At 37.9% G+C, this 18,173-nt stretch overlaps 1 protein-coding gene across 2 annotated transcripts in view; it reads left to right on the top strand.

The window, feature by feature from the left end:
- URI1 (URI1 prefoldin like chaperone) overlaps nt 1-18,173 on the top strand; it is a 39,457-nt gene that overhangs the window by 7,596 nt on the left and 13,688 nt on the right. The window contains exons 2-4 of one of the 2 annotated variants that reach the window (XM_072346348.1): nt 3,015-3,049; nt 7,156-7,234; nt 9,153-9,288. In XM_072346348.1, the coding sequence (XP_072202449.1) occupies nt 3,015-3,049; nt 7,156-7,234; nt 9,153-9,288 (250 nt within the window). Of the gene's footprint in view, nt 1-3,014; nt 3,050-7,155; nt 7,235-8,150; nt 8,269-9,152; nt 9,289-18,173 lie in introns of those variants that run through there. The other variant, XM_072346349.1, reaches the window with a different exon arrangement.

The following is an 18,173-nucleotide window of genomic DNA, read 5'->3' as shown; positions in this document are numbered from 1 at the left end:
GTGGAAGAAGCTGGTCCCCTTCTACGGGAGGGTGAGGACCTGCTGAGGAAGGTGGCAGATACACACGCAGTAATGGGGAACAGGGCAGAGCCCTGCAGGCACGTGGAGGTGACAGCGCTACACTGCAGCATCCTGCCTGCTGCCTACCTGCACACCTGGCTGTAGCTGACTGCTGCTGGAGGGAAGGGGCTGTCTGCTTCTTTGTTTTCTTTAGGACTGTGGAATGTGTTTTACACCGGTCGGCCCTGTTTTAATAACCCGAGCTGTGGTTAGGTAGTGTCAGATGTGCTGCAAGAGTAGTTCAATAGATATTTCAGCGTGCAGATAAGCAGCTGATAACCTTGTGCGGGAGAATTCAGGATTATTGGTACTGCTTCCAGTGTGGGGCCTCAGTAGCAAAGCGGAGCTGGTGGCACCGTGGCCTCATGGATGAAACTGAATTGAACCAACAAACAGGTGATTGGATCTGTTTACCCCAGGAGGAGTTCTCATTCTTTAATTGTAACTTCAGATATAAACGATGTGGGGAAGATAGACTAATGATTTTCCCGTGTTTGATTAAAGGCAAAGAATCACAGATTTGTTCACGTATTTATCTATTTGTTTCTTTGCTACGATAAAACCCATTGTTATCCAAACAGTGCCACTGACCTAATAAAGGACATATGCATAATTGATCTCCTTCTGTTTTTCAATATTTATTTTCTCCCATTTTGTTTTAATAGAGTTCAGTACCAGAAGTGCAGCCTCAAACATTTTTAAGGTGGTATATTTTAGCACTTCTGTAAAAGGCTTCGTTTTATTCTGGCCTCTGAAATGAAAAGGTTTGTCGTTGGTTCCACCCTTTAGTATCCCTTCAAGAGAGATTATATCAAAGAAGAAGAATTAAATTAAAATTGATCGGTGTTATTGATTTTCCTTTCCTTTTTTTTTTTTTTTAAGGGGATAAAGGGTGATGGAAGCAGTGTGTGCCCCGATACTGTTCTACTGATGGACTATTCTTAAAAAACATAGAAAGCATATGTGCCCAATTTACATATTTACCAATTAAGAAAGCTTCCAGGAAACATTAAGTAGACTATCTTCTGTAACCTTTAACATTGTAGCTAATGGATATAGCCTGGAAATTTTCATAGAAGGTCTTCTAAATAATGTAAATGATTATGAATATGTAACTAGTTAATATGCAGCTATGAAAGGATTATCATGTAGAGGTTAATGAACATACTGCTCTTATGGTTTGCAGGGCTTTTCTTTTTATGCTTTTAGCTTGCTTCATGCATGGAAAGTCATGGATTGGGAATGGAAAGCTTCCTGTCTTTTCCATCTTCATTTTTAATGGGGCAATTAAACTGCAACTTTCTTAAGGATTTCATAAACATTTTGTATGCTTAATTGTGTGCTTTAATTTACAGTCGCCACCAAACCTGAAAGAATGGAATGTGCTGATAGAGTATTCCTACTCCTTGACTTGGTGCTCTTGCTCTCCATTGTGTCTCAGCATTGTTTGGAAGCATTGCATTCTATGGTTTATGCCTTTTATGGGGACTTTGTTCTGGAGATGAATTGTAGAATGAATTTGATTTTTGAATTTATATCCTGTAGAAGTCTGTATTTTTATTCTTAACCTTAAAAAAAAATCTAACATGCATTAAAGAAAATGCTTGCTTGGAGTTTGATGTGAGAGTTTAAAGCAAATGATGAATTCAAACTTGACTTAAGCAGGAGGACCCTGCTTAACCTGGCTGAATTTCCTCACTGATTATGAGGCAGCGTAACCACAAATGGGCAGCTGGTTCTCCTCACTTAAGTACTTCACTTGGTTTAAAAACTATTAATTCACAAAGCAGTCCCATTTCTTTTTCCTATAGTAAAGAGTGCAGGATCTGAGATGTGTTCTGCAGTAGCTGCACATATGCTAACTAAAAAAACCACATAGTCTTTCATTCTGTTGTTTGGGAAAAAAAAAAAAAAGAATTATCTGCTCCAGTGATTTCAGTGGTAGTTGAATGTATGTTATTGTTTTCTCTGCAAATTTTCCCATTAATTGCTTTCAAATGTTAGCATTATTTTGGTTATAAGGAAAATAAAATTTGTTAAAAATAAAATAAAATAAAAAACATTTAAAAATGGAGAAGATGTCTAGACATCTTTAATTGCCTCTGGCATCATTGCATTTCATATAATTGAATGAAATTGTTTGTGTTACGTTTTTGGTAACTGTTATTCAGAGATCAGGATATGTTTTGAAAGACAAAATTTCCCCATAATTGTGGAAGAGAAGGTCACAGGTTTCAGCATCTTGGATGTTTAATGTATCTAAAAATGTGGTTTAAAAGTAATTTCATTTTTACAATGTGCTTTATTTTGTAAATGATCTCTTGGGAAGGCCTGTAACATAAACAAGTGAAATATTCACTTGAAAACTTCCTTTCTTTGACATCTTGAAATGAAAGAAAGGAAGACAGCGGCCTGTATCAGTCAGATGTCCTCATAGTTAAACACTCACTAAATTTGTGCTTTTTCAGATTAAAACTGCTAGTAGAAACATTTGTTGATGCACTGATAGAGGAAAAAAAGGTTTTTGGTGCTGTGGGGTTCCATTTGCTTTTGTTTTTTTCACAAATGAGAGTGAAGGTTACATTGGTATCTTGTTACAAAATATATTGTTTTCTTATTCTGCAAACATGTAACGCTGAAAATAGATGTGCAGATTGTACAAAATGCTACCTACCTTCTATCATGTGTCACTTAATAGTTATGGAGCAGGTTTTTGTACCAAAATATGAATTGAAAGGCCGTAATTTTTTTCTCTGGTTATCAGTCTGCATTAGTATTTGATAAAGTGTGCTGCTTAAGAACTACCATTCAGAAGCCTTTGCGCTGACAAATAAAAATGTAAATAGAAACACCATCAAATCTGTAAAGCGACTGTTGTAGTTTCTGATGCATTGACATTGCAGCTGTGTGCTTAGCCTTGTTTTTTCATGAGTAGTTATCTGTTTTAATGCCAGGTGGTCACTACCTGCCAAGAGAAAATCCAGCACTGGTAAGTGAAAAATGTTTGTTTACATGCCTAAAATACTGATCAGTAATCTAGCTGTGTTCTAGTAATGTTATTGTACTGTTTGTTCTAATGATAGCCAAATCCTGCAAGCATGTTTTGAAGACTGGAGGTAGCTCAGAATTATTGCAGTGTGCTTGTCTTTAAGATGTTTATGTTTTCCACTGATGCTATTGCTTTAAATACACTGAATCTTAGTGGTTATTCTCTTAAATACCCATTTCATTCACCATTTTTTCCCTGAGTAACCTTGTGGGATGAATGCTGAATTGAATTTCCACCCCTGCTTGGTGGAAGGGTATTCCCAAGGTAGACTCAATTATTTTTCTTGTTTCTTCTGTAACTATAAGCAAGTAGGGAAAATGTTCTAGCACACTTGGGGGAAAAAAACCCACAAACAATGTGGAAGTAATGTTTCCATTTCCTCTCCTCCCCCCCCCCCCCCCAGTAAACCATGTTATAATGCTTAGAGAGAAATGATTTGTTTTGTTTTTAAAGAAAAAAATCTCTGGGCCCTTTTTTTTTCTGTTGGCAATCTGTGGTTAATAGAAAACATGCTTAGTAAATAGTAGTTTTCTATGGCATCTGAGGAAAATGTACATTTAATGGTGAATGAAATCTTATATTATGAGTTACTGTGAGATATAACAGTTGATCTTACAGATATCAAATTACAATATATCCATGCTGTGTTTACCATGATTTTACTGAGAGAACAACAGGAGCTGCCTTGATTATAGTCTGCAGGGTTATTGCAGAATCACAGCAACTGCCCCTTTAGTGGCGAGATTAAACCTTTGGTTATACACCATCAAGCATATAATATTTTAAATTTATTTTAAGAGGCTTTTTCTTCATGCCTGAAAGATCTCCAAGCAAATAATTTATATTTAGTGTGTATCAAATGTTTTTAGTTTAAATGCACATAGGCTGCAAGCCCTGGATAAGAGGAAAAAAATCAAGGCAATCTATACACATCATCATATTAAATTCTGACTATCGGCTTGCAAAAATAATCTAAAACTAATATGTTTCATTTATGTTTAAAATTCAGAGACTGCATTAATTTTCAATAAGGGAAATATTATTGAAGTGCCTACTGGTGCTGCCGTAGTTAAGTTAGTCAGCATTTACATAATACCCGTACTTTTGGGGGACTTTCTGCAGTGTCCAGACCAATTTGGTACAGTGTGAAAATCTGCATCTACATTCTTTCACAAAGAGGCATTCTTTTTCAGAAATAAACTAATAGAGAGCCTTAAAATTGGAACTGATTTTTTACAAGTTTGGGAAGTTGTAACTGTTATTTCCTGCCATGTCCACAGCTGAGGTTTGTAGAATGGTGTGGAAAGGTTGGCAGTGGGAAGAAGGTTTGTTCGTGTATTGGGTTTTGAGCTAACTCCGTCGTGATCCTGTGAGTCTGGGGGGATTTAGGCACAGAACATCAGAAGGAAAGCCTAACTTATTGATGTCTTCCATGTAGAAAAGCAGTTTATAGAGCAGTCATACAGCTTTTACTCTAAAAAAAAAACTATTTAAAATTTAGTACCCTTATTTAGATCCTGATTGTGCAAGAGTTGAGTGCTCTTGTTTCAACTGAATAATTTGTTCGTATAAGACCTTTTAAGTAGTCAGTGACACAGAAGAATGTTAAATAGAATTGGGTGAATAACAATAGGGTTTTAAAATGCCCAACTTGAACATATTTCCATTAAATTATTTTCTTTTTCATTTTTTAGTACACCTCTTGAAATGTATTTTTAAAGCCACGAATCCAAGGATACGTCTGATTTAGACGTGGTATTTCCCTTGCTAGAAACATGAACGTAGCTGAAGCCCTGCACCCATTCTCTCCATGTGTGTGGTGACCATGGGCTGCACACAAAATGTGGCCATGTACTCAAGTTGAACAGGGAGCTCTGCTTCCTTCCTTGACAGTAGCTCTCTGTGTCAGTGCATGAAATTGAATGACTGTGTCGGTGGCAAGCCCATTTTGGAACGTGGCCTCTTTTGGCGATCCCACAGTAGAGGCCTGACAGACCAGAAGCTGTTCCACCAAATGCAGAGATACATCCTGCTCCTTCCCAAATGTTCTTTCCCCAGCCTTGCTGTAGGGAGAGGTGGATGGCCACAGCAGAGTTTGCATCCAGAGGTCACCAGCGTAGATGTGATGAATCGAGGCATTCCAGCCCTGCTGTATCTTAAGCGAGTGATTTCTGCTGTACCCTAATCAGATTATTCGGTGGCGGGCAGCAGTCAGACCTTAAAGGCAGTATCTTCTTTCAGATTAATGAAGAAATGTCAAGTGACTTTGAGCCGTGAAACGATGGGAGTGCTTAATCCTGCCCTAAGTGGAAGCAGTTTTTATCCATACAGTCCTTTTCCTGTGGAGTATTCTCTCATGGAAATGAGGTCAAGGCCTTCAGTTTGGGGTCGTTTATTTTTTAGTGAGCAGTCTGCATCATTGTCCTCTTCTCTGAAAATGCAGATCTCTGCAAGTCAGAGGCTGCGTTTTCTAGATGTCATTAAGTAATTGTTGCTGACACCAAGTTGCCATTACACTGCTTCCCAAAAAACATCTCTTGAGTTTTATTGGGATTCGTTTATTTGGCCTTTCTCTTGAAGGAAATGAATTATGTTTTCAATATAATGAGTTCAATGGACAGAGAAACTTGCCAGGTGTGTTGGAAGAATCTTCCATCAGACCCAAGAAGTAGCAAGAGTCTTTTGTGAATTAGTTCATGTGGAATATAGCTTTAATGTCCAAATGGTTTGAAATCCTAAATTCTTTGTTCAGGAACAGTTCAGCAACTTAAAATATGAAGTACTCCAGGTAGAAAGTAGTGTGATCATAGCAAAGTTCATCTATGGGAGAAAATGGGAGAAAACAGGAGTAGCAGCTAATTTTTCATAATGAATGTTGAAGAAACTTTCACTCTGCTTATGAATCTAAGAAAATCAATGATAATATTTGGAGAGTTGTGTTATCAACTACAACATTCATTTTTCAGCACATTTATAGATTGCTTTCCTGAATCATCCTCAGAAAACCTGTAATTTGCATCCTGGGTCAGTGTTAAGTGTGCTGCTCTGTGCTTTCCGTTGCCTTTTATTGCAGAATTTACTACCATATATAGGATATTTACTATTTTAAAGCACAAGTAAACAATATCATCAAACCTGACATTTATGTGCCAGCTACTAAATGTAGGAGCTGATTTCTGATGATTTTCAGGATGGCAGCTGTCCATTAAAAAGCCTTTTTTCCAGCAAAATCTAAGTCCTTAAGAGTTTCATCAGAAGAGAAGGTTTTTCAGAGGAGTACAGTAGCCTGTTTTGCACGCAAAGGAAAATCCCCCTAGCAATTAAAATGCCGCACAGGCCTCTGAAGAGTCAGGTATCTATCATGGGAATAATTGATCCAAGTTCATCAAGTCAGTTCTGTTTTGTATGGCAACATGTGGCTTCTGAGAAGCAATAGAAGGAATGCTCCTCTCCTATGTTGTTTGTCAGGATTTGAAGACGCGGCAGAGTTTGGGGCAGTCAGATGGTCTTTCAGGAATGTTGATCGTAGACAGGCCCAAAAAGTTGATGGGAAAATCAGAATTAGCTAAAATTTTGCCCATTTATGTCAGCCCAAGAAAAGGTAACGAATCATTTATAACAAGTGATACTTTGAAGAATTTGCCTCTTCTAAAACACTGAACTGAATTTTCAGTTATTTTTCTAAATATTGATGGTGGTATAATTGTTGAACTTGGGCATGAGGTGAGATACGCCGAAGCCTAGTGCAAGGACTGATTCATAGCACTGTAGAAGTTCAAATTCAGACATACATTCACCAGCTAAAATAATCATATCCCTACTTTAATATGCATTATTCTAAAGTAATCTGTAGCTATTATAATTGTCATCCCAAGTCTTTTTTTTTTAATAACAAATATCTTATTAATTTATTGAGTGCAATTTTATTATTGTGCTTAAGAGTAAAATAGTTTTTCTTTGTATTTTTGTGGGTTATGGAATTAATAGCAGAAAAATATTAACTCTGTGTTAGATATGAAATGGAATCACCTTGAATTTGTCAACAGGAAGAAGGTGGAGAGTGATTATGAAGTTCTTCAGGAGCGACTCCGTACGTTGCCTGATAAGCTGTCCTATGATATCATGGTATGTACTCTGTACAGTCCACAAAAGATAATTGAGTAAAATTTTTAGTAACTCAGGTATCTGCATTAGCAGGGAGATGTTATTCAGGTTGCCATATAGTAGTCAGTAATGGTACATTTATGATAATGATAGTTAAACCTTTGCTTTTGTTTCTTTCTCTTTTCTTTGAAATCTATTATAAATTACAGTGTTACTGACAACTGAGAACTGATGACATAAATGCTAACACAAAACCTGACACATTTGATATGTAAATCCATTGTATGGAAAACTATAATTATGAGTGAATTATGGTACTTAGTCACTTCCTTTGAAGCAAGTGGCCGTAGTATTTTCTGATTCATGGAACTAAACCGTAGAATATTGATTTTTACATAAAAAGGTGCTGCTAATTTTTGTTTCACCAATCTTCACATTGACATAGCGATCTTTTCTTTTGCTTTGAATCTTCCACAACATCGGCACAGCTCCCTGTTTAAACTTTACCACACTGGATTGCACTCACCAGAATTTTGATCAGTTTGACTGCTCCTTTGCTTCCTCTTCCCGGGTCCAATTCAAGATAGATCTCTGTATCTGGGGGAGCTGTACTGTAAATAACTTAATGGCTCATTCCAGTATAGGGTGTCTGATTGCCTTCTTACACGGCAGTCTGGCTTGGCATACAGTTGAGTTGTTTGTAAGATGGCAATGGATCACAGTTCCTAGGTAGTAAAAGGAAAGGTTTCCCTCTCTAGCTCTGGTTGTGCTGCTTTAGGTGTTGTGTGTAGTCTTGTGACCTTGCATAAATGCACAGCCATATGATGTAAAGTGTATGGGAAGTGCTGAGTCCCAGCCTGAACCACTGATTGAGCGCCTGGTCAGCCGTGGGAGCACAGGTGAAGGCAGTTCAGCTGTGTGACCTGAAGGGCTGGAGCCTGGCTGCACCTCTCTTGGACCTCATTTAAGTCCTCATGCCACTGGGAAAGAATCTCTTTACGGAGATCCCTCCTTGGTGGAGCTTTCCCCTGTAAACCTGGAATCTTCTAGTACAGGTGAGCAATCTTCTTCCCTTACTTTATAGCACCTTTCTATTGCATCAGTCACAATACCTCTGTTGTAACACCTTTCCCATTGTATCGATCTGTCGAATTGCTACATAAAGCAAGTATTGTTTTGAAGCGTAAGAAAAATGCTATTAAAAAAACAAACAAACAAAAAACTTAGGGCTTACTCATAGTTAAAGCCATTGTGTCAACTCACAGCTGTTATTTTAAATGTGTATAAATAGTTGCTATCCTGCTAGCCAAATATTCTTGTATGTTTTCAATTTCGTTTTCATCATTTTGGGGGGAGGGTAGACAGGCTACCTGGAAACCAAGTCAGGCAGGGTACACGTGTAGGATAAGCCTGTCCTGCAGAGTCATAGCACTGAGGTCCTCCCTACTGAAGAACAACTTTGAGCTCTGGAAGGCACTTCCTGGATGCCACCACTGGAGAAGAAAGCTTTGCAAGGGAACAGGTGGCCAGGCTGAGTGCTCTGCTTCAACAAACCACAGTGGGAAAGCAAGTGTATGACCCAAGGGAGTGAGGAGGGCAGTGGAATAAAGTGATGTAAATTGACCAAGAGAGGCCTTTTTTATCCTAAGGAGTAGGCAACTTGAGCTGGCTGAGGTTCTTAGCTTTACATGTGAATATTCAGGTGTGCTGCAGTTTCACAAGTTTCACAAGTTTTCTAGTATTTCTAGTACTGCTTTTCTGGTTCTGTAAGTGCAATACTGAACTCAGGCGGATGTTTATGAAGGGTTTGTCATTTAATAACTGTTAGAGAGTTTTACTTACTGTTGTATTTTACTTTTTTTTAAAATTAATTGATGAATGACTCTCTAGGTTTATTTTCATTGGTTATTTTCAACAGTGCTTTCTGTGCCTTTGACAGGTACCTTTAGGTCCTCTTGCCTTCATGCCAGGAAAACTTGTCAACACCAATGAGGTTACTGTTCTGCTTGGTGACAACTGGTTTTCAAAATGCTCAGCAAAGCAGGCTGTTGAGCTGGTCGAGCACAGGAAAAAATGTAGGTATATTTTTGAACACAACTTAATAGTCAGCATTCTCTGTCTTTTCATTAATATATGGTATGTGTAGCATTTACACTGCTCACTTTTTTATGTGTTCTACCTAATGAGTCTTGTTCATATGTGATCAGTTTGCTGCTTGATTTTTCCATCTTTTGGTATTTTATCAAATATGAGATCTTTTTAAAACAGCTAACAGGAGCTTTTTTCCTTTTGTTTGTTTGTTTTTTAATGATAGACTTGCTTAAATTAGCAAAACGCAGGTTGTGAGATTGGATTATAAGGTCAGTCAGGAATTATTTGTTTACTACAAGTAAAAGCAAAAGGCAAAAAAAAACTGTCATTTTTGTTTAATGTGAGAAGTTCTGTGTTGCGGAAAGCAGGTGTTGCATTGTACTTTGCTCCTGCTTGCTTTAGCTCCTGTATTCTGTTGTCCTTGTCTCTCTTCGTTCCTCATCCCATTTTTCGTTTATCTTGATTGTTTTCCAGCTTACTTCTCCCTCCTATGTGCTTTGCTTCTATTTTTATTTTTTTTTTTTCTTTTCTGGATTTCTGCTCAGCTGCATTTTTGCCTTCTGCCTTTGCCTTTGCTGCGATTGTAGAGGCAAACAGGCAGTTCCTTTTTTGTTTCTGTATCTTTTTTGTTGGTGCAGGGATCTCGGCTCAGGTGAGCGGGATCTCTTGCAAACCTTCTGCACAGCACTCTTGTGACAGAAGTTAGGAGTGTGAGTGTGACAGAAGTTAGGAGTGTGAGGAAAGAATGAGAGTCTAAAATACTTGATGTAAATGTCAAGGAAGGAAATGGATACCTGTTAACTTTTGCTTCTTGTTTCAGATAAGCATTTGAGCAAATATTTTTTTCACATCAGTTTAACCTATGATCTGTCTCATTCCTGAATGACTGTTCTCTGCAGCTTTAGCTTCTATGTTACAACTAGCTTAAGTACTTTGCATTTTTGTTTATAAGTTCATCTATCCAAGTTGCTGCCTGCAGCAGAATTTACCAAAGGTTCCCTACCTGCATACGTTCTTTTTCTAATTCTGTGCAAACAAAATCAGTGTAAGAAAGGTTTAAAAAAAAAAAAAAAAAAAAAAAACACCCCACAAATTTTACTGTGTTACTTAAAAATGTTTCTCTATGAAGAAGATTACAGAAAGTATGTAATTTGTATTTTACCTATTATCTTTCTTAATCTGGTTCTCCTGACAGAACTTGGCAATTTTCTTTCTTATTGAACTGAATCTCCATTATTTATTGTGTCTCTTGCAAGATCTCAGGTCTGTATCTCTTTCCTTGAACGTCTTATATTTTATTTTCAGCGCCGCAGAATATTTTTGTCACAGTTACATTCAGTGAAATCATTTGACCTTTGCACAGGAGATGTTTGAACATTAAGTAGTCTGCTGGGAGACGCACAATAAATGCTGGGTTCTTTTCCTTTACGATCTTTTAAATTGCATTTAAAATATGAACTCAGAAATACTCATTTCTTTTGAAGCAAAATAATCATTGATGCCTGGATATAAACCCTGCATTCAGCTGATAGTTCACTACAGCTGTGTGATGGCTGCCAGTGGGAGGCTCCAAAACACTGATGTTAACTAAAAACTTTTTATTTAAGACCATTTTCATTTTTGGGATGATAAAAGCCATATTCATGCGTATGATTCTGAAAAAAAATAGGTTTTACTTTAACAGATATAGTTTTCTCTTTTACAAAGCCATTTCACACTAGATGAAGACAAATTAGTGGAGATTACTGGAGATTTTACTTGTTTATTCTAATTAGGAAAAAAAAGTTATCTACATGGAAGGCCTTTAGTCCATTGTGTGATAGGAACGTTCCACTTGTGGCTCAAATGTGAGAGACTGGTGAGAGCAGGGAGCCTATGTTCAGCCTGTTTTAATAGCAGCACTGCAGGGAGGGGTAAGAGATCCCTGTAGCTGATTTCCCAGCCTCTTGCTGGCCCTGGGCTTTTTCTTTGCTGTCCAGGACTGATTTTGCATGGTCTATCCACTGAGGGCTCTCAGTAACCAGCAGTGGGCCTGGCGGAGGCCAGCCCTGGCCTAACAGTTTATTCAGAGTTTGCAGAAAAGCAGCTTTACCGTTGGACTCCTTGCGTATATGTTAGGTAAATACAAAAACTGACAATGTGAGTTTGCATGTTTAAGCAATAAGAGTGAGGCAGATAAATCAAATGATAGGGCTGAGGATGAAAAAAGCTTTCTAAGTTAGGGGCAGCAGTAAGAGCGTACTATATATAAAAGCTTTAAATAGTGCTAATTAGGTCATCCTTCTTGTCATAGTTTTGTTTAATTTGCTTTTTAAAGGAGAATGAGTGGAACAAATGTTTGCTTCAGTGGAATAGTGAAATGCTCAGGCACAGCAGATTAATTTCTTGGTTAAAATCTATTTGATTGAAAGGAAAGATTGGAGGGTGACTGTACTGAATTTTGAAAGTGAGTGCACTTTAACTGATACAGCTGGAGAAAGCCCTATTTTGGGGATGCATTTTTGTTGCTTAGCTTTTGGTTTAGATACAAGCTATTCAGCACCGTGATTGGTTGAAATGTATTTGGTAAAATTTGGGACAGTCACTCATGTCAAGTGTTACTTTTTCATAAAATATTGATCACGTCTCCCTGAAGAATATTTGAGTTGCGGCGAATCTCCCTTTTTTTTTGCACGTTTTGATGACACCTCTGCATGTTCATTTAGTTCTAGAACTGTTTAAAATAAGCCCAGTGCTCCTTATGAAATTGTCGAGTGTGTTTTTTAATTGTTTTAAATTTGTTGCAGTTTATTACACCAGGTAGTAATGGGAGACACTTTACACGTATGTTTGTGTGTAAAATGTGAAGAAACAGTGAAGTAGATTAAAGGATACACAGACCAAATTCCATTATAATAAAAGAAATTAGCTTTTTAAGTATGTCACAGTTTAGCACAACAATAATGCAATTGTAGTTTTTTCTCTTACAATTATCTTGCTTAAGGTACTTCATAATATTTCTGTTCTCCTCAAGGCAAGACTGTATTGTCTCAGAATTCAAAAAGGGAATAAAGATTCTTTTTGTGAATATGGGATTACATCTTTTACGTGTTTGTGATGACATAAATTACTTTTTTTCCCTATATCAGTAATCGCATTAATTCTTTAAGATGGGAAATTTTTCATTACAATGGTCCCTGTGGTAGTTACTATAGAAAGAAATTAGATAGATTTTTCCCGTAAATATTTGTGGATTAATTCAGCACGCTGGGTATTCCAAGTGTCTAAGCACTTTAAAAGGTGGGGAATTAAATCATACACACAAAACTAGGAGTGGTTTTACCGTGCAAAAAAATTCGTCAGATATAAACAAAAAAATCCCTATTAAAGGAGAACTGTTGAACTGCTTAGCTATTGTGTCTTCAATACGTGTAAGAATACCCTTGCAGTGTCATGCTGCAAATGAATTCATGAAATGAAAATACTGATTACATTAACATACAGTATTGTGATAGTACCCAATTGTAAATTGCAGTATGTAACCTTTAATACAAATATTTGTGTCAATCAAAATTGACCAAGAGCGGAGTATACAGAGTTTAAAAGATACCATTGTTTTTAATAAATAAGATGATCCAGGCAGATGAGACCAGGCTGAATTTGTTCCTTATCAGCATTTCCAGAAAAAAGGAGGTTGTCCTCAAAATATGATAGGAAGACCTTCCATTTTCCACCTGAATATGTGAGACCCTTAGAGGTTTTAATGTTTCAGAGTAATTTGCTTTCTATTTTAAAGGATGTAGCACATACTTGCCTACTCGCTTTTTGGGAAGAAGAACAAAAGATGCAGGTATTGTTACAAAGAAATCTAGCTGTTGCTTCTCTTTGTTTAAAATATATATATACATATATATATATATATATATGTTTTCTCCTGTTTTATCTCTGTACTGTAGAATTATTTCACACAGTACCTTTGAATGTGTTTGGCCTTTTTTGTTTGTTTGTTTTAAACTATTTTTTGAGGTTATTGCTTTTTTTTTTTTTTTTTTTTTAAATCTTTGGTAACCTTCATGAGTTCCTTAAGTACCCTTGCTAAGATAGGAGATGGTTCTGTGAAGCACTAAGTGCTCTAAATTTGCTCTGCGCATCCCCAGAGGTGTTTGGTTTCTCAGAGGACCTGGTCACAGTATTTTAACCAGAAAGCAGTTAAGAAAATCAGGAGAATAGAGTCCGTTCTGTTGGTGAAGTATTGTCTTGGTAATTCTTAGTGGGCAGCATAGGAGCTTCTCAGAATGCCACCCTCCTACATTTAGTGTGGCTCTCACCGAATACATGTAATTCTACCAGTTAAGGAGGACTGTGAACTTGAAAGAGAAATGTGTGGCATTTACTTAGTATTCCTAAAGTCAAATCATCCATACACATTTTTGCAGAAGAAATTTTGAATGACTTTGGTTTAGATATCAAGAGAACACAGAGAAGGGAACCAAGGTTCTCTTTAAAGGGTGCAAAGATACTACACCAAGGGTTGTGTTGCAGAATTCTGCATTTGAAAGAGCTAGTGCAGCTGCCATTACAAAGGAAAAAAAACTATGTTGTTGCACAAAGAGAGGTTAAATCCATATACACAAAAAGCAATCGGGATTCTCTTTTGAGTCTTAAAACAAATGCTTCTCTAGAAGAATGAACAGGAACAAATAGAATAATGTAGAAAGGTGTTTTGAAAAGCTCTTGGCAAATAGTACTTTATACAGAACTGCAGATCTAGTTTGTTTCAAGTAATTTGCAGTTTGGCTAATTATTGTCTTAAAAATATTTTGTTGCAGAATATTACGTATCTGTCAAAATACCATTAATCCATTTGCATGGACCCTGAAAAGCAAGAAATTAAGTAAAGCACTCAGAACAGCATGCCATACCTCAACTTGTTAATAGTACTTGTAATTGTACTGTAGTGCTGTACTTTTGCGAGGAAATACCTGCCATCTCCAAAGGATGCAGAAGTGGATACGTGCATTTGATTGCATGATACTTTACCTCTATCCTCAGTGATATTACTGCTCTCCATTAAGAGGCTGTACGATAGGTATTTTTTTGTTCAGGGATCAGTTGTGCTAGAAATTGCTGGTGAAAGCTTGTGCACATACAGCGCTGTTCTGTGTTTTTTCCCATGTCTTCCACTCTGCATGGGATGTGAGGTGGTGGTAGCACTGCAGGCTAGGTAGGTTCCTACCTTAGGTTTCTGGCTCTCCCTGCTGGCTGCTGCTGCCAACATTGGTGCCTCTTCCTGGCTTCTATGAGCCTTCTGTGCATAACATCACAGTTGGTAAGGTTGTCTACTTTCTTCCTGAGAAAATATGTTGGATGGTGAAGAGATCCTGCCTCTAAATCTCAATTATGTGCAGAACTCTGTGATATCCACTCAATCTAAAATTATGTCCTGTCAACTGTTCTCAGAGAAGAATTTTTTTGTAATATCTTCTTATATCCACAGAGCTCACCCGAAGTCTAACTGAACCTAGCAAGGTAGACCAGGCTTCAGCTTTGTCTCGGTTTGTCCTGTATCACAAAGTCTGATGTTTCAAAATAGATCAACCTGTTCTCACTATTCTTGTCTCTCCTTACTGTTTAAATCCCAGTGTAACACGCAGTTTCCAGAAGTAACTAAAATAATGTCTGTGATTCCCCAAATCCTTACAGACAACACTCCAAGGACATTAATGTCAAACTCAGATAATTAAAATTTGTATCCAGCCAAGCTAATTAACCCATTAAAGCCAAGATGCATAGATGAGAATTTGTGTCAGTTTGGCGTTAGTATGTTGTCATGTCTTATAAAATCTGGCTCCAGTGAACTTCATTTCAACAGTACAAAATGTGTTCTCCAATTATTTTTTCCTATATCAGTGTTTATGTAGAAAGCAGGGAGCTGCCTCTTAAACCCAGCTAAGATATGCCAGTCCAGGCCTTTCAGCTAATAAGGTGGCTGGAAAAGAATGATCTAAATGGGAAGAAATCTTCTTGCCTGTAAAGGTTCAAAGGCTGCTGTGCAGAAGAAAGCCGTATATATTGATTGAGGATTGAAAGTTCTTTTCCTTTTGATAGTCCTGGAAATCAGTCCTCAAGATCCTGGCCTGTCTATAGTGCTGGGCTATCTTTCCAGGCGGTTTAACTAAGACATGTAAATAGGAACTATTAGGGTTCACCTGAAAGCCATGTCAGGCTTTGCTGAGGTTATTGGATGTGACAAAGTTGGACAACAGCCTCTAGTTCAATCCGTCTTAAAAGGCTCTAAGAAGCTTAAACCACTGGGTAGTAAGAGGAGGAGACTACGAAGCCTCTCTTTCTCTGTGGTTGTTTTTCTGGTGTCTCGCTTAATAATTACATTATTCTAAAAAATAGAAAGAAAAGAGTTAGGTTTTAAAGTGATTTGTTGTAGATGTAACATTCAGTCAATGGTGCTAGAGGCTTTTAGGCTGTTCTGTGGCAGGTTTGAAAGGCAGAGCCCCATGGTTCCCTTGCTGTTAAGAGCAGGAACCTTCTGCAGGAGACTGACGTGTCTGTCCCTGCAGGTCTGACCCCAGAGAAGGGTCCCTTTGCCGACAAGGACTATCAGGTCTGTGTCCGTGGGGGTGGCTGTTGGCATCACAGTAATCCCGGTCATCCTGCTGGTGCCTTGGGTGGCCCAGAGTAGATCTCTTGAACTGTCTGTTTCTTCATCTGTTAAATGCGAAAGAATAATCCCTCCCTCCATCCCTCACAGGGTGCCATGGCCGTTCTTTGGTGCCTGTATGGCAGTACAGGCCCTGTGCTGTGGGCGAGATGCTATGTAGCACAGCGGCCTGCCAGGCGTCCATCTGGAGGTGGCTGCTGGGCCTTAGGTACAGAAACAGCGACTGAGCAACCAGGTGTGCTTATTAACAGCTGAGCATCATGTTTACTGTGCAAGTAAAATAGAAGCTTTATTTCCATCTGGCAGGCGTGTGCAGAGGAGCGGTGCCTCCTGAAGAAGGGTGTGTGTGTGTTTGGGTGCCATTCTGCACTGCGGGTACCTTTTAGGAGTAGAAGTTCATCCAGGAGTGTGCATGTCAGTGGTTTACGGGCTGGTTCGGCCCAGTTCCGTGACTAGTGGGGCGGAGGGATTTTGCAAAGTGGAGCATTAACACTTTAGCTCCCAGTGCACTGCATGGTGTTATGATGTGGAATACCAGTAACCAAAAATCATCAAACCATGACAGTGCAGCTGGAAGTGCCAATGGAGAGCCTTTTTCAGGGGAGAATTTTGGGTTCTCGGAAACAAAAGTAACAGAGATCACTGGTGAATAGTCAGTTGCTTGGTTTAGAGACTAATGCTTGCTTCTTTCTGGAAAGGGTAGATGCTTGTATAGTCTTTTCCAAGATGCATAATCTTCCTAAACTATTTACTATAAGTAATTCTTTCTTAAGTAATTGTGTTTGATATATTGCAAAATATCAGCAAGGAGACAAGTGTGCAGTGCTGAATTGTTCAAAATTAGGATGGGAGTACTCTGACAGGTTTGGTAGTCGTGTTTTGTCTTGACTGTGTGATGTGTAATTCCCTCTGCTGTGTGTGCAGGGATCTGAACCTGTTTGCAGAAGTCTGAGTCACTAAGTAGATTTTATTTTGCAAGTACTAATACAAACTCATTTTGTCTACTTAAGTACATTTTATAATCATTTTGTGACTATTAATGTGTTTTCACATATCCTTATCTGAAAGACCTATAGTTACAATAAATGCAATCTCTGAAACACTTGCAATTGCATGCCCTAGCTAGAAAACTATACAGGGAGCATCTACATATTATGTTTTTAGGATTAGTGTCTAGACCAGAGAAATAATTGATCAAATACTAAAGTTAGCACATGGTAAAAGGAGAGTTAAAGCAAAGCATGAGAATATTGAGGGAATACTTTGAAAACAGTTTTTCAAGTAGGGTTTTTTGTGGTGAAGTTTTCCTTCAATTCATGTTCCTGTATGTACAGTGGGAACAGCAGGACTCTGTATTGTACTTGGATATTGTGGCGACAGATAATTGAAGGTAGGGGATTTTTTCTGACATGCTGTAATACTGTAGATCGTATTGGTATCATAAGCAGAGTCAGTGCTGGGGAAGGAACTCACTCAGTTTGTGAAGCGAATTATTGCTCAGAAAAATTTCTTGTAGTGTGACTTTGCAGATCCCACGGTAGAAAAGTAGGGACTCCTTGCCTCCTTCATAGTTTTGTGTAAGACATCTTGCATTGCTTTAATGAGCCTAAAAAAGAATTTTAAAATAGAAAATCATCTTATTTCTCCACAAAGGCTTTTAGCTCCTTCAGGGTATGTAGGACCAATAGGTGCAAGGTCTTAGAGATCCTCTGTTGAAACTAATTTATGGAATAAGTCTTCTCTCCTGGAAATTTGCATTTGTATTAGTTTTGAGTTGAACAAAGAGTGCAAGTCTATTAATATTATTAGTATAAGGCTTTAATTGTGCCCTTTTTTCCCCCAGTTCTTAAGTCTTACACAAGCTGTGTTTCCTTTTCAGGCAGTTATGACCTTCTTCTTTTGCAAATTAGTTTGTTTTTTACGATAACTTCAAGGTAGAAGTGAAACTTAAGTTTTTAATATTTTATAAATTGCTGTTGAAAGGATTCATTATTTAATTGGCACAAGAGAATATAGAAAGAAATGTCTCAAATGAACTCATGTCTGAAAGCTGGCTATTTCTTGCAGTAGGTGTGCAGAATTGTCATAAAATGTAGTCCCAGCAGAAAATCTGCCTGCTTGTTACCATACGTTGGGAGTGCAGCTATGAGAGCATAATCATATTTCTGTTTGACCTGATCGCGGTAACAGGGATGAAGTTTTGAAGGATATTTA

This window comes from Excalfactoria chinensis, chromosome 11 (genome assembly GCF_039878825.1).
Source record: "Excalfactoria chinensis isolate bCotChi1 chromosome 11, bCotChi1.hap2, whole genome shotgun sequence".
In the NCBI taxonomy this organism is placed as follows: Eukaryota; Metazoa; Chordata; class Aves; order Galliformes; family Phasianidae; genus Excalfactoria; species Excalfactoria chinensis.
This window is presented reverse-complemented; position numbering and strand designations above follow the sequence as displayed.